At 51.4% G+C, this 26,320-nt stretch overlaps 1 protein-coding gene across 1 annotated transcript; it reads left to right on the top strand.

Moving 5' to 3' along the window:
- The first annotated feature begins 6,172 nt into the window (after nucleotides 1-6,172).
- On the top strand, nucleotides 6,173-24,643 carry LOC145361268 (aspartate aminotransferase, cytoplasmic-like). The gene is made up of 9 exons (XM_080216898.1): nucleotides 6,173-6,326; nucleotides 9,278-9,459; nucleotides 10,639-10,762; nucleotides 11,570-11,682; nucleotides 13,328-13,432; nucleotides 16,316-16,466; nucleotides 18,410-18,575; nucleotides 21,916-22,058; nucleotides 24,492-24,643. Exons 1-9 carry the CDS (start codon nucleotides 6,173-6,175, stop codon nucleotides 24,641-24,643), a joined length of 1,290 nt encoding a protein of 429 aa, XP_080073024.1.
- Nucleotides 24,644-26,320: the final 1,677 nt, after the last annotated feature.

Genomic DNA, 26,320 nt, shown 5'->3' with positions numbered 1-26,320 from the left:
AAAGCATTCTTTCTGGTTCTATCACAGCTTGGTATGGCTCCTGCTCTGCTCAAGGCTGCAAGGAACTACAAAAAAGCTACAATGTAATGGACATAGTCCAGTCCATTAGATAACCAGCCTCCCATCCATTGACTCTGTCTACACTTCCCACTGCCTCGGCAAAGCAGCCAGCATAATTAAGGACCCCACATGCCTTGGACATTCTCTCTTCCACCTTCTTCCATTGGGAAAAGGATACAAAAGTCTGGGGTCACGTATCAAATGATTCAAGAACAGCTTCTCCCTGCTGCTGTCAGACCTTTGAATGGACCTGCCTCGCATTAAGTTTACTAATACATGTGACAATAATAAATTAAATTCAAAATTCAAATTATGATCCTGCTTTGCAAGGGGGCAAGATCGATTGATAAGTTAAAGTCAGGTGATACCCCCCTCCCAGGAAAAAAAGAACTCTCAGGATTCATTTTCAGTTTTGGTTTAGAAGAGGGTGCAGATCGGACTGAAAGCAGTGTTTCTCTCTCTCCCCCCCAGTTTTGGAAGTTCTGCTGGCAAGGTGGGAGCAAGGTTCCTGGTCTACCTGGAGTAGAAGATCTGTTCTGGGTGGTTAGCTTGCCACGAGTGTCCCTCTCCCTGGTGTTTTGGGAAGCTGTTCTAACTTCAGATGGGTCTGGGTGTACGTCCAGAGGGCTGCGAGAAGCTACAGGACTAGGAAGCCAGACAATCAGTTCTCCATCCAAAAGAATAAATTTTTTATCATCTGAGCATTTGCATTTACTCTGTTCAGTCTGTGGTCAGGGGTATTTGCTGTATTCATGAAGGGCAAAACAATAACATGGGTGTTTTTCCTTGTTTGTAATTGATGAGTTTTGTTAATTTTTTTGCTATCCATGTGAACTTTATTCTTCAGTAAACACTCACCTGATGAAGGAGCAGTGCTCCAAAAGCTCATGATTCCAAATAAACCTGTTGGACTTGAACCTGGTGTTGTGAAACCCACAACGCTGGCATCTCTACATCATAAATAAACTCTGTTTGATAAAAGCTCCCGAGTGGGTCTTTTCAAGCACACCTGCAGTGAAACATCTCATGCTTATCCTTGCCAAATTCAAAATGCAAAACACTTTGGAGCTTCTGACCTTAAGGATAACACAGGCACTGAGATCAAAGGGCTGTACGGTCTCCTCTTGCTCCTTGCTGTGAGTGTGTGTGTGTCTGTGCGCGTATATGCATGTGTGTGTACATGCATGAGTACGTGCATGCAAATGTGTGCACGTGCTTTTCTGAGCATGCGTGGGTTCGTGTACCTACATGTGTGGGGTTTTACATGTGCATGTGAGCGCACATGTGCGCACGTGTTTGTGCATGTGTGTTTGTGTGCACTTGTGCAAGTGCATATGCATCTGAGAGTGTGTGTGTGCCAACATGCGTACCTGTGTGTGGGGCTTTACATGCATCTGTGGTGTGCATGTGTGTGCACACATATGTCTGCATGTGTCTGTGTGTATGTGTGCCTGTGCTTGTGCGCACACATGTGTGGTTACAAAGAGAAAGCACATTGGTCTGCTCAGCCACACCAAACCACCCCAAAGGCAAAAAAAACAGCAACAAGGCCGAGAATGCCATGAGTAAGAAAGACAAACATTGAGTAATTCTCTTTCCTGTTTGAGTTGCTGGGACAGTGGGTGCGGACCAACAGCACAGATACCCCACCCCGCCCCCCCCAACCGCCTCCTTGCTCTGGAGGGATCTCTGCATTCTGGTATCAAAAGCCGGAATCTGACAGACACTCCAACCCCAAACCACAAGACTTCTCAGCAGCTGTTTACCCTCAATGCACACTCGTCACTCTGCCTGGTAACTTGTAAGCCCAGCGTCCATTGTGCTCAGGTGGGAACTGAGACACTCTCCAAAATACAACAATAAATGGATCCGTGGGTACTCCCCCGTTTTTATCATGCAAATCCACAACCATTTCAATATCAAATCCTCAGTCACGGTTCATCAATCCCAACAACAACACATTGCATTCATGTAGCACCGCAGCAGAACATTGAAAATCCAGGGTCATCATCAGAGCAACATTGACACCAAACCAGAGGTGGAAACAGAGTGACTCAGAGCTTGGACCAAGAGCTAAGTTTTTGGAAACATCTTAAAAGGAAGGCAGTGTGTATCAGGGAGCCAACTGGGATCCGCGCAGTTGAAGGCACCAGCACTCAGGGTGGGAAGCTGGAAGGGAGGGATGTCAGCGAGACACAGGATTCATGGGGAGATGTTCCTGGTGACGTGTGAAAAGCAGAATCTCCTCCACAACACAACACAGTTCACAGTAAAACCGCTTACCTGACCAGAGGCTCTTCAGTCGCACCCTTTCCGCAGATGAAGATAATCACTCGCTCCGTTCTGTAATCGTCACCAACTCGCTGTCCAGATCCCTGTGGAAACAATCACCCTGTCACACCATCAAACCGTACAACCTTACAACCCCAACACTGCAGGAGGAGGCCATTCAGCCCATCAACTCTGCAGCCCTCTCTGAAAAAGCATCTTACCCTGTCCCCCACACTCTCCTCATAAACCTGCACATTGACCATTACCAATCCACCTAACCTGCTCATCTTTGGACACTAAAGGGCAATTTAACATGGCCAATCCACCAAACCAGCACATACTTGAGCACTAAGGGGCAATTTAACATGGCCAATCCACTTAACCTACACCTCTTTGGACGCTCAGGGGTAATTTAACACGGCCAATCCACGTAACCTGTTCATCTTTGGAGTGTGGAAGGAAACCGGAGCACCTGGAGGAAATCCACGCAGACATGGGGAGAATGTGCAGACTCCACACAGACAGTGACCCGAGGCCAGAATCGAACCCGGGTCCCTGATGCCGTGAGGGGGCAATTGCGCCACCCTGAAATAAAAAGCCACGAGCAGACGAGCGTCACTGAGGCTTTGTGACCTGAGCATTGGGAGAAGCGTTCTCTTAGACTCCAAGGTCGAGTTGTCCGTCGGGAGGTCTCTGTGACGGCAACTGCAAAGGTGCAGTACCACCCCTGCGCCAGTGAGAGGCAGTGGTGTGATGGTTTGAATCAGGAAACACAAAATCACAGGGTGTGAAGAACAGGAGGAGGCCACTCAGCCCCTCGAGCTTGCTCTATCACCCTGTGAGGTGATGGCTGATCTGATTGTGGCTTCAACTGCACCTTCCTGCCTATCCCCTCAGCTCCCTCGTTGACCAAAAATCTGTCCAACTCAACCCGACTCTGTGCTGTTCAATCACAGACTCTCCATCGCTCTCTGGGGGAGAAATTGCCACAGGCGAACCACGCTCACATCCATCCCCTACAAGGGGAACCTGTTGTCTCCCCATTTACTGTGTCCAGTCTCCCCAGGACTCCAGCAATGAGTGACTATCTCAGGCTGTTGGGAATGTACTGTGTCCCCCAACCGGAATGATTCGCAAAGCAGCCAACTGAGAAACTTTGGACACAATCAGCAAATCCCTACACTGCAGGAGGAGGCCATTTGGCCCATCGAGCCTGTACCGACAACAATCCCACCCAGGCCCTCTCCCTGTCTGCATTTACCCTCGCTTGTCCCCCTGGCAGTCAAGACACACTCCTGAGAATCCAGACAATTCTCCACCTCACTCACTCTCTCAGAACCATCGAAGCTCCACAATGCAGAAGGAGGCCATTCAGCCCATCAAGTCCGTACCGGCCACAATCCCACCCAGGCCCGATTCCTGTAACCCCGCGTATTTACCCTGCTAAGCCCCTCTGACACCAAGGGGCAATTTAGCATGGCCAATCCCCCTAACCTGCACATGTTTGGAGTGTGGGAGGAAACCGGAGCACCCGGAGGAAACCCACAGAGACATGGGGAAAATGTGCCAACTCCACGCAGACAGTGACCCGAGCCAGGAATTGAACCCGGGGCCCTGGTGCGATGAGGCAGCAGCGCTAACCCCTGTGCCATCTGGGGAGGTGGATTTCAGACCAGGGAGAGATCAGCCATTTCATCTCTCTGTAACAAGCTATCATAGAATCCTTGTGGTACAGAAGGAGGCCATTCGGCCCATCGAATCTGCACCGATACCAATCTCACCCAGGCCTAATCCCTAAAACCCTACATATTTACCCTGCAGATCCCTTGGACACTAAGGGACAATTTAGCATGGCCAATCCACCTAACCTGCACATTTATCCTCATGGTTCTGGGAGTTTCCATTCTCCTTCAGGGCTAACAGCAGCTGTGACACAATTCTGGGTCTATCCTTGGCAACTGGAAGGAGGGGTTCGGAAACTCATTTCAGTTGACGTTGCAGATCAGACTGCGATCTTGGGATTTACATTGCACAGTTGGGTCAAACCAGAGAATCCCAATGCTGTCCTGATCTAACAGACCCACTCATGGCAAAGCAGACTGGAGAATGACGCATAAAGACTCTCTCCCGGGAGGCTGGAAACTCACAATCGCAAACCAACCTCTGCAGCAGTCAGTTAACTCACTGCTCACTCTCAACGAGAAAACGTGATGACTACTGCAGTCAAATAGGCTCACGGTTCTGTGAATGAGGCCACAATGGTGATGTAACTGTGACATTGGCAGTAAGGTAACTGGGAGGCGAGGAGAGTGGCGCAGTGGTTGGCACTGCTGCCTCATCGTGCCAGGGACCCGGGTCACTGTCTGTGTGAAGTCTGCACATTCTCCCCATGTCTGCGTGGGTTTCCTCCCATGCTCCAAAAAAGTGCAGATTTGGTTGATTGGCCATGCTAAATTGCCCCTTAGTGTCAGGCAGATTAGCAATGTAAATACGCAGGGCGATGGGGATAAGGCCTGGGTGGGATTGCAGTCGATACAGACTCGATGGGCTGAATGGCCTCCTTTTGCACTGTCGGCATTCTACCAGACAGAGAGTGAGGTGGAGAAGAGTCCGGATTCTCATGAGTGTGTCATTACTCCCAGATCGTTGTGGACTCCCTCTTCAGAATGTGTTGGGAGTTAAGCGATACTGACAGCGAGAAGCCTCACTACACCGGGTTAAAGCCCAACAGGTTGATTTGGAATCACGAGCTTTCGGAGCACCGCCCCTTCACCAGGTGTTTGGTGCTGAGGGTCTCCGCTCTGTCCAAGGGAAGTGAAGGCTGACTGAGTTCCGGTTAGACTGGAGGTGGGAGCGTGGCCCCGTTGCGAGCCACGTGCCTGGGCCCGAGCCAGCGGAGCGCGAGTGAACGTGTGGACCTCGGCCCCGGGGCAGTGAGGGCCAGCCTGTCAGGCGGGTGCGGTTGTCCTCGTGGCGTTGTTGGGGACAAGATCTGGACTTGTTGTGACCCTTCGCTGCGGGTCATTCTTATCCACAAGTTCTTCAGCTAATTATTTGCTCCCTCGGGTTATCACAGAAGGGGTTCAGTGGGAGGTCAGCCACAACACGGGCAGATAGCCAACGAACTCTGCGCAGAGATATCTGGCACGATGTGGAGATGCCGGCGTTGGACTGGGGGGAAACAGGGTAAAAAGTCTGACAACATCAAGCTAAAGTCCAACAGGTTTATTTGGTAGTCAACTCTCAAGCTTCCGGAGAGCTGCTCCGATGAAGGGGCAGCGCTCCTCAAGCCAGTGGCTTTTTCTACCAAGTAAAGCTGTTGGACTTGAACCTGGTGTTGTGTGATTTCCCACGGAGAGATCTCAGCGTGATACAACTGTGAGGTTGGCGCTGAGCTGCTTGTCCCAGGCTGACTCACTGAGGTGCTCGCCCTTTGCTGGCACCAGGCCATTAGGGGTTGTGGGGGGAGGGGGAGGTATCTGAACTGGGATCCCTCCCTCCACCACCCCAACAACTTTGCCAGAGTTTGCGGGAAGTGGACGATGGGCACAGCAGCAGCCAATGGGAGACTGATGTTCTTCAGGGTGGGCACAACTGTGGCCAATGGGGAAGCAGCATCTTAGAGGGTGGCTGGGGGCAGAGCAGAAAGGGTTAAGTCTCTGGCAGTTGGGAGGAGGGGGCGGAGGGGGAACGTCCGGACGACCTGTTCTGCAGGCTCTGGCTGGACGGAGTGCCCAGACGCTGTGTCTGCAGGGTCTAGCCCACAGACGGCTGCTATTCTATTCACACTGCCCTGTGTGTGTGTGTGTGTGTGTGTGTTTGTGTGTTGTTAACAGTTACCATGGGGACTCCCGAGGTTCCAGAGTGTCTCAGCAGAACAGCTTCTCTCTCGGCCTTTCACGAGACTCCCCTGTTGCCCATCACCGAGTCCAAGGTTCCCCTCACAGCCTACCGCAATGACGCCAGCCTGGACCGCATATTCCTGGGCTTCCGAGGTGGGTGCACACCTGGGGGGGGGGGCGGGGGGAGCAGGGGGCATTAGCCGGGGTGGGGGGGCGGCAGAGGTAAGGGGGCTAGATGCTGGGGGTGAGGGGGGCAGAGGGGATAGGGGCAAGGGGCAAGAAGGACAGACTCAGGGGCTGGGGCAAGGGGGCAAAGGGCAATGCTCAGAGAGTCACTTTAATCACAGGCATTGTGGGTGGGGGGGGGTGGGGTGGGGTGGGGTGGGGGGGGGTGGGGTGGGGTGGGGGTGGCGCAAGGAAACCAACCTCGGCACATCCTGAGACACTCGGCGGTTTGGGCGCTACCACAACATAGGCAGCTGGCGGGTGCACAGCAAGATCCCACACACAGCAAGAGCAGCAACGTGGCAACCCGCAGATCATTTGGGGGAGGGGTGAGGGGGGGGGAGGTGTGTTTGTGAAGGGATTGATGTGGAGCGCAGGGCACTAAAGGAGAACCCCACCCCCCGCCTCCCCCCTCCCCCCCCACCACCGACCTTCCTCAGAGTTCAGATTGCCCCTCAGTTTGACATCTCAACGGCAGGGGCAGCACGTGCGGCAGTGCTGCACTCCCTCAGTGCTGCTCCGTGACTGCCTGTCTTTCCCCCTCACAGAAACGGGAGTTCATAAACTCCGGGGTGAGGGAGTTGCACAGTGAAGTCAGATATTAGTCTGACCATACAGGTCATTAATCCTGTCAGGGTTCAGGAATGGAACGGGTTCCGAGTCTCTGGGCGCGGGGTTTTGAAACCATGTGTTCACGGCTTCAAGTCCTCACGGGTGGGACACCCCCTTATCCCACCCACACGACCCTCCCCTGCTGTTCCCCCATCCCCACAAAGACATCACTTTTGAATGGACTGATCTTATATTCAGCTGATCTCTCTCTACACCCAAGCTACACGATAACACCTCATTCTGCACTCTCTCCTTCTCGATGAATGGTATGCTTTGTCCATGTAGCACACAAGAAACAATACTCTTCACTGTATACTGATACATGTGCAATAATAAATCAAATTGTGTACTTTCTGAAACATCCCCTCACATGTCTGCCACTTGCCTACCCCTTGATATCATTTGCCAGTTCTGTGTAGTTATTCTACTTTCACACCTTAAAAATTACCCTTTTTAATGTTTAAAATAATAGTCTTGGACCCATTCTTTTCCCCCTCAAACTGAATGCAAAATAAGTCATTAATTAATCATATCTCATTGCACAAGCTGAATTTTATATTTAAACTGTCAAGATTTGGATTATTTTTGATAAACAATCATTACTAGCTTTTGCTGTCTTCTGGCTCAATGAAGTTCCACGTCCTCCAAGTGGTTGGAGATAGTCAGCATTTAGTTTCTTCTCAAACTATTTATTTGGAAGCATTTCCATCAAAGACCTGTTGGTTACCAGACTATTGTGTTGACAGAGACCCAACTCCATCTTGCTCCCTTTGGGTCAGGTGATCACCGGACCATGATGTCACACTGACATCATCATTGGTTGTCTAATTAACATAACCATTAACCCTTTGCTTTCCCATTCTGCATTGGAAAGTGCAATGGGGCAGAGAGACGCGCACTGTCAATAATTCTGTCCCAAGACTTGATGTTCAAATGGGGTGGCACAGTGGGTTAGCACTGCTGTCTCACAGCGCCAGGGACCTGGGTTCAATTCCCAGCTTGGGCCACCGTCTGTGTGGAGTTTGCACATTCTCCCCATGTCTGCGTGGGTTTCCTCCGGGTGCTCCGGTTTCCTCCCACAGTCCAAAGATGTGCGGATTAGGTTGATTGGCGATGGTAAATTGACCCTAGTGTCAGGGGATTAGCAGGGAAAATCTGTGAGGTTACAGGAATAGGACCTGGATGGGATTGTGGTCAGTGTCGACTCGATGGGCCAAATGGCCTCTTTCTGCACTGCAGAAATTCTATGATCCTCGTTAGTAACTGGGAAAGACCGAGAATAAATGCAATAAAACTTTGGGAATGTCTGCAGTGAGGGCAAAAGCAAATACATTTCCTGAACCTGACAGGAGGCAAGGGTCAGGACCTTCAACCTCTGACCTGCAAGGATTGGGAGTTCTTGCGCAGGATGAACCTTGGATGAGCACTTGGCACATCAGAACACTCAAGGCTGTGGGTGAAGTGCTGGTAAATGGGGTGAGGCGGGAGGTCAGCTGTTTCTCACGTGTCAGTGTGGACTCGATGGACTGAAGGGCCTCTTCATGCAGTGCATGATTCTGTTTCCAAGTACGATTCAAAAGCTTTAGACAAGGGTGGTGTGGTGGCTCAGTGGTTAGCACTGCTGCCTAACAGCACCAGGGACCTGGGGTTCAATTCCAGGCTTGGATGACTGTCTGTGTGGAGTTTGCACATTCTCCCCGTGTCTGCGGGGGTTTCCTGCAGGTGCTCCGGTTTCCTCCCACAGTCCGAAAGACGTGCTGGCTCAGTAGATTGGCCATGCTAAATTCCCCCTTCTGATGGTAGCTGCAACAAAGGCCAATGAGGTGTAACAAGAGAGGCTTTTCCATTGGCTTGTGGAAGATAAATGGATGAAGAAACAAAGGTTGAGGTAATTCTAAAAATCTGAGTCCATGAATTGGGCATGAAGGAGGGGCTGAATGGTGGAGAGAAGCCCTGAGTGCCAAGGGGTTGGTGGAGGGAGGTACAGGCTGAGTACACACAGGAGTCCAGAGAGAGAAGCCGAGAGTTTTCCAGGCGGGGTGGAGTGGTGAGGCCATGAAGTAATTGAGCACAGCAGCAGAAGACTCTGGGCGCCAAGCGAACCAGGATAGAGGGATGGCCCTTGGGGTAACCCCGCAGAATATCAGGTCTTCATGGTTGCAAGTGCTGCACTGGCGCACTTGTGAGAGGCAATGGCTCACAGAGACTGCAAGCCTAGCTGAATGGTATGGAAGGAGTGACTGACTCAATGGTGGGCTTGCTTGCAGAGTACTATGTGGACAATGGGCAGCTGTGGAGACTTCCAGTGGTGCACAAAGTTCAGCGTCAAATCTGCTTTGATCCAACATTGGACCACGAGTATCTCTTGGTGCGAGGACACCCAGAATTCAACAGGGCAGTGACTGTTCTACTATTGGGCAAAGACAGTATCGCCATCGTGGAGAAGCGGGTAGGTCCCTGCGGACTTGCAGTCCATTTGCTGTTCGAACCGGTACATTCACCCTGAATAAATCACTGGCTCTTCCACAGCTTGGCCAGGGCAAGTCTTCCTGGTTTGGTTGTCCCTCATCTGAAGTGGGATCCTTTCAGGAACGTTCTCTGTTGCCCGCTCCCCACATTCCACTAAAAGAATGTGGAGGTGCATTTGCAAGTTCCTGACTGGAATTGGAAGAGTGAGCCAGCCCAGGGGCTCTCTCCTCGAGGAAAGATAAGACTTGGGGGAACGAGGGATTCAGCTGCCCCTTACGTTCACCTGCAATGATGCAGACTTGGCTGGTGGATAAGCGGCTTATTTTTATTCATTTGTGGGACGTGGGCATTGCGAGCCAACGCCTCCCCAAGTTTATTCACCAGTGACATTCAGGAACTGAAAGTTGCAGCCCCGTCCCCACTCGGTTGAAGGGGCAATTAGGGGGGTGGGCAATAAATGCTGACCCAGCCAGCGACATTCACATCTCATGGAAGAAGAGAGAAAAGTGATGTGTGTGAGGCCTTTCCCACAATAGAAATAGCTGCTAATCTCCACGTTGTAGTTAAACAAGGTCAGAATGAGAGGAGCAGAGAGGAAAACTGAGCAGTGCATTCAGATAGGTGATGGTCTAGTGGTATTACATTGGACCAGAAATCCAGAGGCCCAAAGAAATGTTCTGGGGACCCAGGTTCGAATCCCGCCACGGCAGCTGATGAAATTTGAATCCAATAAAAATCTGGAATTGAAAGTCTCATGATTAAACCATTGTCGGGAAAACCCCATCTGGTTCGCTAATGTCCTTCATGGACGGAAATCTGCCATCCTTATCTGGTCTGGCTTACATGTGACTCCACACCCACAGCAATGTGGTTGATTCTTAACCGTCCTCTGAAATGGAGGGCAGTTACAAATAGGCAATAAACGCTGACCCAGCCAGCGATGCCTGTACCCACTCCCGGAGAGGAGTGAGGCACAGCATCATTGATGGCTGACCCGCGTCTCATGATCAATGAGAGGTGGACAGTGGATGCTGGCCTCCCAGTGAAGCCCACATCCCCCGGAAATTGGAAAGGTGTGGCCAGTGAGCACTGAGAGAAATGTGACAAGCAGGAAGGGAGAATGTAATGTGAGAATTTTAACCATCTTCCCCTCTCTCAGGCTGACAGCATTCAGACTCCCGGAGGCAACGGTGCTTTGAGTATGGGAGCACAATTTCTGAAGAAGTGGTATTCCATCACTCATCCCAAAACAGCACCCGTCTACATCTCAAACCCATCATGGGGTGAGTGCTTCTGTCATAACCGTATATTCGGAACATTCCTCTGCGTTCGAAACCTCGCTCCATCAGTTGTGACACAAAATTAGATTTGACAAAGAATTGAAATCTTTTTTCTATTTCTTAAGTTCAAAGGTGTTCAAATTCTCTGGAAACTTCTTCAGAAAGTTGTCGTTTGTCCGGATTAAACTCCATCTGCCATCTCTCCAGCTGATCTATACCCTGCTGTATCCTCTGATGGTCCTCATTGCTACCCACAAATCCACCAACCTTTGTGTCATTCGCAAACTTACTAATCAAACCAGTTACATTTTCCTCCAAATCATCTACATATATCTCAAACAGCAAAGGCCCCAGCTCTGATCCCTGAGGAACATCACTAGTCATAGCCGTCTATTCAGTAACGCACCCTTCCACTGCGACTCTCTGTCTTCTTTGACTGAGCCAGTTTTGGATCCACCTTGCCAGCTCACCTCTGATCCCATGTGACTTCACCTTCTGCACCAGTCTGCCATGAGGGACCCTGTCAAAGGCCTTACAGAAGTCCATGTGGACAACATCCACTGCCCGACCCTGATCAATCACCTTCGTCACTTCCTCGAAAAACTCGATCAAGCTCGTGAGACACGACCTCCTCTTCACAAAACCATGTCGTCTCTCACTAATACGTCCACTTATTTCCAAGTGGGAATAAATCCTGATTTGAAGAATCCTCTCCAATAATTTCCCTGCCACTCTCTCTCTCTCTCTCTCGGCCTAATTTCAATTTCATTCTCCTGGGACTTTGTTTGCTTCTTTTTTTTCTCTGTACAGGCACCCACACGTTTGTTTTTGGAGGAGCTGGTTTCCAGGATATCATTCAGTATCGTTACTGGGACAGCGAGAATCAGTGTGTGGCCATTCCACAGATGCTGGAAGATCTGGAGGTACAGCTCAGCAGGCATTGATGAAGCAGGAGCCCATCACAGAGTGGGCAGTGAGGGCATCTCACACTTACTAATCGGCCAGATTTCCCATCCAGCTTGTCCTGAAACCACCCAGATGTCATACAATCCCTACAGTGCAGAAGGAGGCCATTCGGCCCATCGAGTCCACACTGACTACAATCCCACCCAGGCCCTATCCCCACAATCCCATACATTTTACCCTCCCTACTCCCCTGGATACTAAAGAGCAATTTAGCACGGCCAATCCACCTTAACCCACACATCTTTCAGACTGTGGGAGGAAACCGGAGCACCCGGAGGAAACCCACGCAGACACGGGGAGAATGTGCAGACTCCACACAAAGTGCCCCAAGCCGGGAGTTGAACCCAGGACCCTGGCGCGATGAGGCAGCAGTGCTAATCACTGCGTCGCCGTGCTGCCCTGTCAACGGACCTTCTCCGATTCCCATGGCAGGGGAAACGGGGGTGGTAAAATTCCGGTCCTTTTGTGCACACATCTCCCATTGTGAGTCAGAGTATGTGGCAATTCAGAGAGACAAGAAATGAGGTTTTGTGTGGATAAAGGCTGGGATTTTCCAGTCCCACTGCAGTGACTGGAGATTTGGCTGAATGCCAAATGCCCCATTCTCGCTGGCAGCAAGGATGGGGTGTACGAGACCAGAGAATTTCAGCCAAATTATGCATCACAGTCCACTGGGGTCAGCAAAACCCTTCTGGTAAAATTTCTTAGCCAACCCTTCCACTCAGACTTTTGTATTTTTGTCGCCACGGGAGAAGATGGAAGGGAGAATGTCCGGGGTGTGTGGGGTCCTTAATTATGTTGGCTGCTTTGCCGAGGCAGTGGGAAGTGTAGACAGAGTCAATGGATGGGAGGCTGGTTTGTGTGATGGATTGGGCTACATTCACGACCTTTTGTAGTTCCTTGTGGTCTTGGGCAGAGCAGGAGCCCAGACCAAGCTGTGATACAACCAGAAAGAATGCTTTCTACGGTGCATCTGTAAACGTTGGTGAGAGTCGTAGCGGACATGCCAAATTTCCTTCGTCTCCTGAGAAAGTAGAGGTGTTGGTGGGGCTTTCCTAACTATAGTGTCGGCACAGAGTGGGGGGGACCAGGGCAGGTTGTTGGTGATCTGGACACCTAAAATCTTGAAGCTCTCGACCCTTTCCACTTCGTCAACTGTTCCACCTTGAGACTTGGGATCATGCATTCAAAATTTTGGGGAGGTGGTGACGGGACGGTGGGGGGTTGCAGGGGGTGAGGGTGAGGAAGGACTTGATTGACACCGCGAGCGGTAATGACCTCCAGCGTGGGACATGCGGAGATAATTGAGGGCTTCAATTTGCACATATTCAGGAATCGGCTGGGGGGAAAGGGGTTGGAAAGATTGCTCCATGGGTCGCTAGCATGGTGTTAATGGGCAGAATGGCCTCCTGTACTGCAATGATTCACGAGTTTGAACCAGTTTTTGGGGTGCAGGAGAATAGTCAAAGAATGTATTTGGCAAGAACAAGGGGTGGAAAGAATGGTGAGGGGGGGGGGGGAGGTTTGTGAACTTTTCAATGGTTCAAGGGGGTTTCACTTCCATCTGTATTTCACTACCTGTCACCTCTGCTCCATCTCCAGAACGCTCCGGAACATTCCATCGTGATACTTCACATTGCAGCGCATTGGCCAACTGCAATGGACCCCACGCCAGCTGAGTGGAAGCAGATAGCGGAGGTGATGAAGGTAAGGAGGAGGAGGGGGAGGGGCAGGGACAGGGGGAGGGGCGGGGGGGAAGGGCAGGGGGGAGGAGATGGAGGAGGAGGAGGAGGATGAGGAGGAGTGGGGGGGGGGCAAATGGGAAGGGGAAGAGGAAGAGGAAGGGATGAGGGAAGGGGAGGAGGAGGGGAAGGAGGTGGGAGGAGGAGGCGGAGGGGAAGGGCGGGGAGGAGGAGGAAGGGAAGGGCGGGGAGGAGGAGGAGGAGAAGGAAGGAGGGCAGGAAGAAGAGGGAGAGGAGGGAATGAGAAGGAAGGAGGGGCAGGAGGAGGGGGACAAGGAGTCGGAGGAGCAGGAGGAGCAGGAGGAGGAGGAGGAGGAGGGGGAGGAGGGGGAGGAGGATGAGGGACAGCAGGGTGAGGAGGAGGAAGAAGAGACAGCTGTCCAAAGTCAAGCTTTCTCTGCAGTCTCTCAGCTGTGACACCAGGGGGCAGCGCTGCCCCCACCCTCCCCAACCACATTGCTCCCGGGACTGAGAGGGTGGGTTAAAGGGGGATTAAAGGGGGAGGGTTCATGGCGAGAGAGTGACACAGAGTGTGAACTCGTCCACTCGGGAGGAAGCTCTGAGGGCAGAGTATTTTCATGAAATGGAGAGTGATGACGGAAAACGTCCTGGAGCTGCAGAAGGATCTGGGTGCCCAGGCGTATGAATCACGACCAATCCACAGGGGTACAGGTTTGATGCATTGACCAAGGGTTTCCGTGCGGGGAGGGGAGGGGAGGGGAGGGGTTGGGGGTGAGGGTGAGGGGGAACTTGTTTTCCTCAGCGAGTGGTAATAACCATCAGCCTGCTGCCCACCGGAGATGGCGGGGTGGGGTAGTGGGGGTGCAATACAAGTGGGGACTCTCTATCTGCCCACCAGGGGGGTAGAAGTGAAGAGCCTCAATGCAATTGGATGGATATTTGAGGATGAGAATGCAGACTGAGGGGGATATCAGACTGACCGGATGGCTCGACAGAGAGCCAGCATGATTCAATGGGGGCCAAATGGCCTCTCCGTCTGTCAGAGGGACGAAATCTATTCGATTGGATGGAGAGCTGGGAATGTGAAAGGTCAGTGATGACCCAATCGCTGTCAGTCCAAACAGTCCTTCCCCACCCTGCGGAATGCCACCCCTCCTCCTGTCCTGGCCCATCACAGCTCGATCCAGAGTCTCTCCATGAGGAAGAGCGAAGAATAGTCCAGCACAGGAACAGGCCCTTCGGCCCTCCAAGCCTGTGCTGACACAGATACCTCTCTAATCTCATATTTCCTTGCCTCGATGTTGCCCGTCTCCCTCTATTCACTGTCTATTCCTGGACCTGTCCAGATGCCTCTTGAATGTACTTATAGAATCTGCTTTCACCACAATGTTCCAGGCATTTACCATCCTCTGTGTGAAAAACGTCCCCTTAAACCTTCCCCCTCTCACTCTCAACCGAAGATTTCACAGTATCACAGAATCATAGAATACTACAGTGTAGAAGAGGCCCTTCAGCCCATCGAGTCTGCACCTGCCCACCTCATCCCACTTGCCAGCACTTGCCCCATCGCCTCGCATGTTACGGCGCGCCAAGTACTCATCCAGGTACTTTTTAAAGGATGTGAGGCACCCCGCCTCCCAGGCAGCGCGTTCCAGACCCTCACCACCCTCTGGGTAACACACTTTCCTCAAATCCCCCCTGAACCTCCCAGCCCTCACTTTTAACTTGTGTCCCCTTGTGACTGGCCTTTCAACTGAAGGGAACAGCTGCTCCCTATCCACTCTGTCCATGTCCCTCATAATCTTGTACCCCTCAGCCTCCAGAGAAAACAACCCAAGCCCACCCAACCTCTCTTCATAACCTAAATGTTCCATCCCAGGCAGCATCCTGGTGAATCTCCTCTGCACCCCCTCCAGTGTGTTAATGTCCTTCCTAGAATGTGGCGACCAGAACTGTACACAGTCCTCCAGCTGTGGCCTCACCAAAGTCCTACACAACTCCGTCATGCCCTCTCTGCTTTTGTAATCTATACCCTGATCGATAAAGGCCAGTGTGCCTTATACCTTTTTCACCACCCGATTAACCTGCCTTTCCTCCTTCAGAGATCAATGGACAAACACACCAAGGTCCCTTTGCTCTTCAGAACTTCCCAGTGTCAGACCTTTCATAGTATATTTCCTTGTGTCCCAGACAAGGAAGTGTGTGTAAAGTGTTGCAGCTTCACAGAACCTCAGTTCGGCCGCACTTCGCATATAGTGCTCAATTCTGGTCTCCACACTACCAGAAGGATGTGGGGGCTTTTGAGAGGGTGCAGAAAAGGTTTACCAGGATGTTGCCCGGTACGGAGGGCATTAGACATGAGGAGAGGTTGGAGAAACTTGGTTTGTTCTCACTGGAATAATGGAAGTTGAGGGGCGATCTGATAGAAGTTGACAAGATTATGAGGGGCATGGACAGAGTGGATAGTCAGAAGCTTTCTCCCAGGGTGGAAGAGTCAATTACTCGGGGGCACAGGTTTAAGGTGCGAGAGGCAAGGTTTAAAGGAGATGTACGAGACAGATTTTTACACAGAGTGGTGGGTGCCTGGAACTCGTTGCCAAAGGAAGCGGATACAGTAGTGACTCTTAACAAACACATGAATAGGATGGGAATAGAGGGATACGGTCCCCGGAAGGAGAAGGAGTTTTAGTTCAGTCGGGCGGCACGGTCGGTGCAGGTTTGGAGGGCCGAAGGGCCTGTTCCTGTGCTGTCATTTTCTTTGTTCTTTGTCAAATTACTCCTTAAATTCCGCCTGCCGCTTCTCCGCCCATCTGACCATCTCGTCTGTGTCCTCCAGTAACCCAGGACACTCACCCTCACTGACGTCCTTTCTCCTCTTGTTTCCCAGAGGAAGAAGCACTTCCCTTTCTTCTTCATCACGGCTCAGGGGCTGGCATCGGGGGATCTGAATAAAGACGCCTGGCCCGTCAGGCACTTTGTCACCGAACGCTTTGAACTCTTCTGCGCCCAGTCTTTCTCCAAGAACTTCAGCTTATACAGTGAGTCCCGGAGGCCAATTCCTGCGGTCAGGGGCTTTATTCTGGAGAGAGGGAAGAGGGAAGCAGTTGCACGCGTTGGCATTGAGAGAAGTGACTGATTGGTCTCTCTACGGGTAAAATGGACGGCGCGCAGGGAGATACATTTCTTATCCTGTGCTGGGCCGGAGGGGGGGGGGGCTTCGACAGGGGACACGCTGAGCCTCACCGGGTATTCTAGAATGACAGGTCGTGCCACCAGAATAGGGGGTCCCCCATTTCGGACAGCGCCTTTGGAACTCTCATCCCCAAGGAATGTAAGTGGAGACCCTCTATCTGCCCACCAGGATGGCGGGGGTGGGTGGCGGGGGGGGAATGGTGGGTAGAAGTGGAGACCCTCTATCTGCCCACCAGGGTGGTGGGGGTAGAAGTGGAGATCTTCGATGAAACCGGATGGATATTTGAGGATGAGAATGCAGATTGAGGGGAATGATTGTGAGGGACATGGAGAGAGTGGATCAGTGGAGGCTGCAACATTGAGCATATTCAAGCCTGGGTTACACTGAAGGGGAGTCGAGGGTGATGAAAAACAGACCAGACTCTCTCTGGTCAGCCATGATCCGACTGAACGGTGGTGCAGGCTTGACGGGCCGAATGGCCTGCTCCTGTCTTTTTTTAATGTGATAACATTCCCCTCGTGATTGGACAGTCATGGAGAGTTACACAAGAGAGGCATCCAGGCAGGGCGAGACAACCCGGGTGGTAAAAGCAGCGAGAGACAAAGAGTCAGAACGAGGAGATAGCGGGAGAGTTGGAGCGAGCAGGAGGGAGCCTGGGATTTGATTGGTTCAGGAAAATGTCCCTCCGGGCTTCACGGAGGGAATAAATCAGACACCGTCTGATGCTGAGTCACCAGTTTAGGCATTGGGACTGGCAAGCTGAAGGCCTTGACCAAGCCTTTATCACCAATCCCAATCCCTCTGTCTTAAAGGAAGCCCGAGATGTTCCGAGGAGGGATCACAAAATTTTGGACCCAGGCATGGTCATCAATGTCAGAGAGAGAGATAGAAATGAGACCAGGTCCACAGGAGCGTGGAGATCATAGAAACACAGCATCCCTACAGTGCAGAAGAAGGCCATTCAGCCCATCGAGTCTGCATTGACCACAATCCCACCCAGACCCCATTCTTGTCACCTCATATGGTTTCCCGACTATTCCCCTAATGTTCAGGAGCAATTTAAAATGGCCTATCAGCCCAACCTGCATATCTTTTGGACTGTGTGAGGAAACTGGAGCTCCCAGAGGAAACCCACGGAGATACAGGGAGAATGTGCCAACTCCATGCATGCAGTGACACCAGGCCGGGAATTGAACCCGGATCCTTGGCATGGTGAGGCAGCGGTGCTAACCGCTGTACCACCCAGGGTGGTGGAGCTTGGGGAAGTGACAGCGGTAGGGTCAATGGAGAGGTCAGTCAGAGAGCAATTGCAGTGAGGATCTTCTGATGCTCACAATCCGTTCGAAACTTTCCAAAGCAAATGGTGTCGCAAGATGTGATCCTTTCTCCAACTGGGCGAGACCTTGGAGGAATTTGGAGGTGAAGATGAATTTCTTTCAGTAAAATTGAGGCAGTCGTGGTGGTCAGTGAGCATGGTATGGTGGGTGAATGGGATTTGGGAGAGGATAGCAGAGGCTTTGATGGGCCAAAGCTCCGGCCAAGGGGGAAAACAACGGAATCAGATGGGTTCTGCAATGAGTGGGTGATGTGGTTCTGGAGTCTCCCACACAGACAAGGAGAAAAGCCATCCCCTCTGCAACAGACAACCGTGGGCCAATACAGAGGTCAGTCAGAGAGCAATTGCAACGTGGGTCTGTTGATGCTCAGAATCCGAGATAAACTTTCCAAGGCGAATGGTATCTCCCACTGGGCCAGACGTTTGACCGGGTTGTTCCCTCCTCTTGCCAGATGAAAGAGTCGGATGTTTGACCTTCGTATCCCGGGATAACAACACCCTGGTCAGAATCCGATCCCAGATGGAGGAAACAGCAAGGGACACATGGTTTGGTCCCCCAAGTCACGGTGCCCGTATCGTCGCCACAATCCTGAATAATCCGGCTTTCTTTGCTGAGTGGTAAGTGTGCAGCAGAAGGGGAACCATCACAGGCACGCGACGGTGGAATATTACACCACTGTGTAACGGGGATGTGGGGGAGCTGTGGGGGGGTGGTGGGGAAGAGGTTCTGACCTTGTGCAGGGCTCCCAGTGCGTTGGTCATCGCTCGGCGTTCCGAATAATGGTTTCAACAGACTACAGTCTCCAGTGGCTTACTGAGGGAGATTGGACAACCCGCCCCGACCCAGCACCCCCTCCCAAAGGACCCGAGGTCAGACCCCAAGCACACAACAGAACCAGGGGGAAAAGTCATCCAGAGATCCAAGGAGCTGAAGTGTGTGTCGATGGAGATGCTGGTGATTCTGATTCAGGTTGATGTGTGGGAACCGGGGAGGAATGCAATGCAATGTCATCTTTTCCCAGCAATCCTGAAGAAATCCTTTTCTCCCTCTGGGCTAAAGTCAGAGTCAATGGGGTAACAGTCTGGCTTCCCACCCCTGCGCCACATCATAGAATCCCCACGGTGCAGAAGGAGGCCATTCGGCCCATCAGGTCTGCACTCTCTCTCTGGCAGAACACTTTTCCCCGGGTCCCACATCCCTATAGCCTCACGTATTTATCCTGATGATCTACCTACACATCTTGGGATAATAAGGGGCAGTTTCGCACGGCCAAATCCACCCAACCTGCACGTCTTGAGGCACAAAGTAAAGTTTTATTGGTCACAAATAAGGCTCACTGCAATGAAATTACTGTGAAACTCCCCTAGTCACCACACTCCGGCGCCTGTTCGGGTCAATGCACCCCAACCAGCACGTCTCTCAGACCGTGGGAGGAAACCGGAGCACCCGGAGGAAACCCACCCAGACACAGGGGAAACATACAAACTCTGCACAGATAGAGATCCAAGCCAGGAATCGAACCTGGGTCCCTGGCACTGTGAGATAGCAGTGCTAACCGCTGTGCTACCATGCACCAGCCGCCCCCCAAAAGCAATTTAGCATGGCCAATCCACCTAACCAACACATCTTGGGACTGTGGGAGGAAACCGGAGCACCCGGTGACATGAGGAGAATGTGTAAACTCCACACCGACGCTGACCCGAGGCTGGAATTGAACCCGGGTCCCTGGCACTGTGAGGCAGCGGTGCTAACCACTGTGCCACCATGATTGGCCAATAGGCACTCAGAAAGACTTGGACTGATCCATCGTCTGATATGACGAGGATGGGTGGAGTGCATGGATGTTTTAGCCACATGATCCCAGGAGGTCACACATTTCGTTTAAAAGATGATTGCTGCTGTTGGATCCAGAATAAGGGACTTTCTCCAGGTTTATGTCCATAAACTCAATGATTGACTCATGAAAAAGTTATTATTTTTTTAAACAAAAAACAGAACAGGTTAACATCAAATTTGGAATCTGGAATATCCCAGCACACAAAAAACAAACATGTAAGATCTCTGCAGAAATTGGTGATGAAAAGAGATTTTACAGACAGGCAGGATAAAGTTGGTAGGGTTTTGATGCTGGTGATCTTGTCATGTGAAGACAGATCTCTCGTCCCATTAGATGTCTGGTGGTTCCAACCAATGGAGGTTGGGTGTGGAACAGAATAGAGCCAGCTCAATCCTTCTTGTCTCTGTCTCTCTCTCTCTCTCTCTGTCAGCTTTCCAAATACACACAAGTTGCACTGAGATGAGGACTCAGGGCTGAGCACAGATAATGACATTGCATTCCTGGAAATACCAGGGGAATGCAGGTTGGGCAGTTTTCTCTTTCTCAGTTTAACTGAGAAATTGAGTTCAAAACAACAAGTTCAAAACTGAAAACTCACATTTGTCAGGCAGTTGCCAGCAAAGGAACTGGGCTCAGCATGGTTCCCCCGTCCCCCACCCCCCACTCAATGAAAGGAACTGCAGTTTAAATGAGAAAAGAGATTATACTGGGGGGTTTTGTATAATCAATCCCAAAACCTCTTCAAGGGGTATTGTACAGACCATTCAAATTCCAATTCCAGAAACAAGGATTCCAGGATCATAGAATCTATAGCCCAGAGACAGGCCCTTCTGCCCAAACTGGTCCATGTCGACCAAAATGCCCATCTAAGCGAACCCCATTTGCCTGCATTTGGCCCATATCCCTCTAAACTTTCTGTCCATGTATCTGTCCAAATGCCTTTTAAATGTTGTCAATGTCCCTGCCTCAACCACTTCCTCCAGCAGCTCATTCCATACACGTACCACCCTCTGTGTAAAAAAGTTGCTCCTCAGATTCCCATTAATTCTCTCCCCTCTTAACTGAAATCTCTGCCCTCTCATTCTCGATTCCCCAATCCTGAGAAAAAGACTGAGTGCATTCACCCTATCCGTGCCTCTCATGATCTTATACACCTCTGTAAGATCACCCCTCAGTCTCCTACCCTCCAAAGTAAAAATGTCCCAGCCTGTCCAATCTCTCCCAATAACTCAGCCCCTTGATTCCTGGCAACATCCTTGTAAATCTCTTCTGCGCTCTCTCCGGTTTAATAACATCTTTCTGATAGCAAGGCGACCAAAACTGAACACAGTACTTCCAGTGCAGCCTCACCAACGTCCCGTACAACTGCATCATAACTTCCCAACTTGGAAACGCAATAAAAGCCAGCATGCCAAAAGCTTTCTTCACTGCCCCATCTACCTTTCACTCCTGCTTTAGAGAACCATGCACCTGAACTCCAAGGTCCCTCTGTTCCACACTATTCCCTAACCATTCACTGTGAAATTCCCACCTTGATTTGACTTTCCAGAATGTCACACTCCACACTGATCTGTATTGAAGTCCATTTGCCATTTCTCAGCCCACTTCCCCAGCTGATCAAGATCCTGCTGCAATTGTTGATAACCTTCCTCACTGTCTACAATCCCACCTATTTCAGCGTCACCTGGAATCTTACTGATCAGGCCTTGGACATTCTCATCCAAATCACTGATTCAGATAACAAACAGCCAGAACTGACCCCTGAGGCACACCACTAGTCGCCGACCTACAGTCCGACAAGTACCCTGCCACCATTATCCTCTGCTTCCTACAATCGAGCCAGTTGTCTATCCAGTTTTCCAGCTCTCCCTGGATTCCACGTGATTTAACCTTCCAGAGTTCCCTTCCCCCAGAGTTATCAGAACCCTATCCAATAATCCCCTGGGTCGTACTCCAACTTGTTCTTGAATTATCCGAGACAGTTAGCTTTCCAATCTCCTCCTGCCTGGACACCCTCTCCTCAGGGCAACTCGACAAGTTCTGTGAGGAAGAGGCAGAGGACATGCTCATTTCCAATCAGGAATATTTTTCTCAAGGTGTCCCTTACTCTTGCTCCGTAGGCAGGAGAACCTGAAGGGGATGGCCCAACGTCAGATGTTGGCCAAGGAGAAGATGAAGGAAGAGCTCCGGAAACTGGGAGCGATGAAATCTTGGGAATTCATCACCAAGCAGATTGGGATGTACATTTATCCAGGGTTCACAGGTAGGTATGCAGTCGGTGAGATGGGGAGAGCGTAACATAGACAGAGTGTTCATCACGCAAATGATCCATTCACCCTTCCCATTCCCAACAATCTGCCTTCAGCCAATTCACTCAGCTACCTGGAAATCCCAGCATGACTGTCCACACTTGGACACTATCGGCACGCCTTGCTCATCCCTGTAATTCATTCCCTACTGGGAAAGCCGGAATACTATCATCCCTTTCCCTCCAGCCCCTACACAGGGACTCCAATTGCTGAGAGAGAGTCCCGCATTCCAGATCTTTGCCTGCATTCTATGCTAAGCTTTGGGATTGATCCAGGAAGCTGGATTCTGACGAGATCAGCTCTTCCATTCCTGGGATAAAGAACCACAGAATCCCAACAGTGCAGAAGGAGGCCATTCAGCCCATTGAGCTTGCCCCGACAACAATCTCACTCTGGCCCTATCCCCACAACCCCGATTGCCCTATTCCTGTAACCCTATGGATATACCCTCTTAATCCCCCTGACACTAAGGGGCAATTTAGCATGGCCAAAGCAAATAACCCAAACATCTTTGGAGTGTGGGAGGAAACCGGAGCACCCGGAGGAAACCCACGCAGACACGGGGAGAATGTGTAAACTCCACACAGATCGTGACCTGAGGCCAGAGTCGAACCTTGGTCCCTGGATCTGTGAGGCTAGCCACTGTGCTACGATACCACCCCAAGGACCTGGCGAGATTGTGTAACCGCTCCATATTCTCATAAGAACACAAGATAGGAGCAGGAGTAGGCCATCCAGCCCTTCGAATCTGCTCCACCATGCAATGGGATCATAGCTGATCCTGCGCCGGAAATATAACTTCCTGCAGGATGACCTTCACTCCGAGGCACACGGAGATCGACAGATTCCATATGGAGTCTACTCAATGATGGAACAATCACAACTTCCTGGGATGGAGATTTCCAAAGATTCCCAATCCTCCGAGGGTGACTCAGGAAGGATGAGGGTGTGGCACAAGCGGAGATTCTCTTGAAGGGAACCAGCATTGATATGAAGGGCTGAATGGCCACATTCGGTGCTCCAAACATCACCGTGAGGAAATGTCTCCTCACCTCCACTGGACATGGTCAGTTCTGTCCTTGAGTCTATGACCTGATGTTTGAGATTTGGACCCCAGCTATACTGTCCCAGCTCCCCCTCGCAGGGGGGCAATCATCATATCGTTTCAGCTCTGATGAGCTGGGATGGTCCACTTTGCCCTTAGATTGTAAAAATTAGCCTCTCATTAACTGGCAAATGTCAAATTAACCCAGAGGCAGGAGTGCCCGATTGGGGAACCCTCTCACTCTGCACCAAAAAGTCATCACTTTAAATCCCACAACAATACCACAAGCCCATCAAGGCTGGGAATTCCCTGTACTACTGAGGGAGTGCTGCACTGTCAGAGGGTCAGTGCTGAGGGAGCGCCGCACTGTCAGAGGGTCAGTGCTGAGGGAGTGCTGCACTGTCAGAGGGTCAGTGCTGAGGGAGTGCCGCACTGTCAGAGGGTCAGTGCTGAGGGAGCGCCGCACTGTCAGAGGGTCAGTGCTGAGGGAGCGCCGCACTGTCAGAGGGTCAGTGCTGAGGGAGCGCCGCACTGTCAGAGGGTCAGTACTGAGGGAGTGCCGCACTGTCAGAGGGTCAGTGCTGAGGGAGTGCCGCACTGTCAGAGGGTCAGTGCTGAGGGAGTGCCGCACTGTCAGAGGGTCAGTGCTGAGGGAGCGCCGCACTGTCAGAGGGTCAGTGCTGAGGGAGTGCCGCACTGTCAGAGGGTCAGTGCTGAGGGAGCGCCGCACTGTCAGAGGGTCAGCGCTGAGGGAGCGCCGCACTGTCAGAAGGTCAGTGCTGAGGGAGCGCCGCACTGTCAGAGGGTCAGTGCTGAGGGAGCGCCGCACTGTCAGAAGGTCAGTGCTGAGGGAGTGCCGCACTGTCAGAGGGTCAGTGCTGAGGGAGTGCCGCACTGTCAGAGGGTCAGTGCTGAGGGAGCGCCGCACTGTCAGAGGGTCAGTGCTGAGGGAGCGCCGCACTGTCAGAGGGTCAGTGCTGAGGGAGTGCCGCACTGTCAGAAGTGCCACTTTGAAACTGAGCTGCCGCACTGGACTCTCAGATCCCAGGGAGCAGTTTTGTGGAGGAGCTGGGTGAGGAATTGTTGATGTTCTGGTTTCTGTTCACCCTACAAGCAAAAAAAAAGAAACCGGACAGTGAAGGTGGTGTGGGATCTTGCTGTGCACCCACAGGCTGCTGCATTCCCTCCAATGCCGAGCCTGCCCCCCCCCCCAGTGAGTGGGAAATGCCTCAGGCTCTGTTGACCTGAGCTGAGGCTGAGTCTCTTTGCGATGCCGCTTGCAGTGTGTTCCTGCCTCAGTGTGACGGATGAAGGGAAACCCTCTCTTGTCTTCTTCTTCCAGCTGCCCAGATTGAGTTCTTGATGCAGAAGAAGCACGTTTACCTCTCATCCATCGGACAGATCAATGTCAGCTTAATCAACAGCCAGAACCTGACCAGTGTGGCGCAGGCGATCAACGAGGCTATTTTATTCGACGGCAATTGCATGGAATGATTCAGCTCAGTGTGTGGGCAGCGAGTGGGGCAGGAGCTATTGTGAACTGCAATAGATTTTTATGTATATTCCTCTTATTGAAATCTCTCACTCTCACACCAGTGCTGTTTCTTGCCTGTGTTTGCGACTTGCTTTGTATAACACGGACGTCTGCAGAGGACGCTTGCTTCGGGTTTAACCGTGTCGTTTGTCTGAACTGAGCTGAAATTTAAGTTTAAAATGTATTCATTGGTGTCACAAGTCGGCTTACATTAACACCGCAATGAAGTCCAAAGCAAATGACTGCGGATGCTGGGAGCTGGAACCCAAAGAGAGAAAACGCTGGAAAATCTCAGCGGGTCTGGCAGCGTCTGTCAAGAGAGAAAAGAGCTGATGTTTCAGATGGCCCTTTGTCAAAGCTGAAAAAAAGCTAAAAACCCTGATGACAAATGCTCATCTGGACTGGAAATGTCAGCTCTTTTCTCTCCTCACAGATGCTGCCAGACCCGCTGAGATTTTCCAGCATTTTCGCTTTTGATTGCATTGAAGTTACTGTGAAAATCTCCCAGTCGCCACACTGGGGCACCTGTTCGAGTACACTGAAGAAGAATTTATAGCGTGGTCAATCCACCTAACCGGCATGTTTTTTGGACTGTCGGAGGAAACCGGAGCACCCAGAGGAAACCCACTCAGACACAGGGAGAACGTGCAAACTCCGCACAGACAATGACCCAAGCTGGGAATCAAACCTGGGTCCCCAGTGCCGTGAGGCAACAGTGCTAACCTCGGTGTCACTGTGCCACCCCCTCCAACTGGAGGCGAAACCAGGCGGTGGGAGAGTTGCTCAGTTCCCATTCACCCTCTCCAACCTGACATGTGTGTTAGTGTGGCACTGGGAGGAAATTCTCCTCACTGGAATTCAGAAGAATGAGGGGAGATTTTTTTCAAAACATATAAGATTATGAAGGGAACAGATAAGATAGAAGCAGGGAAGTTGTTTCCACTGGCAGGTGAAACTGGAACTCGGGGGCATAGCCTCAAAATAAGCGGGATCAGATTTAGCACTGAGTTGAGGAGGAACTTCTTCGCACAAAGGGTTGTGAATCTGTGGAAATCCCTGCCCAGTGAAGCAGTGACACTCCGTGTTTTGCAGGCTGCAGACTGAGGGGGGAGGGGATGGTTGAGGTTGCGGGATCAGTGATCAGTCCTGGATCACCACAGTTCTCCTAGTGACACGAGGTTCACACTCATTCCTGTCAAAATGCAGGCAGTTCTTTCCAGTGACGGGGCAGCAAAGGGTCAGACCTGACTGTGGGATGCGGATGGTCCAACATCAGGAACGTCTGGAGCTTCATAACTCCCACTGGAACGTCTCTTCATCCCCCCGGAATTCACTGGGCAAATTGTGTGGCAAAACTTCAGAGTTGTTTCCCCAGTATGGTCCAGCCCAAAGGACTCAGATAGAAACCTCCACACGCTGTGGATCTCAGGACAAAAGTACTTTCCAGCCATAACTCCACACATTTACTGTGCTTAATCCCCCTAACCTGCTCATCCTGGAACACTCAGGGGCAATTTAACATGGCTAATCCAGCTAACCAGCACATGTTTGGAGTGTGGGAGGAAACCAGAGCACCCGGAGGAAACCCACGCAGACACGGGGAGAACGTGCAGACTCCACACAGACAATGACCCGAG

Source organism: Carcharhinus amblyrhynchos, chromosome 34 (genome assembly GCF_965287045.1).
Source record: "Carcharhinus amblyrhynchos chromosome 34, sCarAmb.v2.hapA, whole genome shotgun sequence".
NCBI lineage: Eukaryota > Metazoa > Chordata > Chondrichthyes > Carcharhiniformes > Carcharhinidae > Carcharhinus > Carcharhinus amblyrhynchos.
This window is presented reverse-complemented; position numbering and strand designations above follow the sequence as displayed.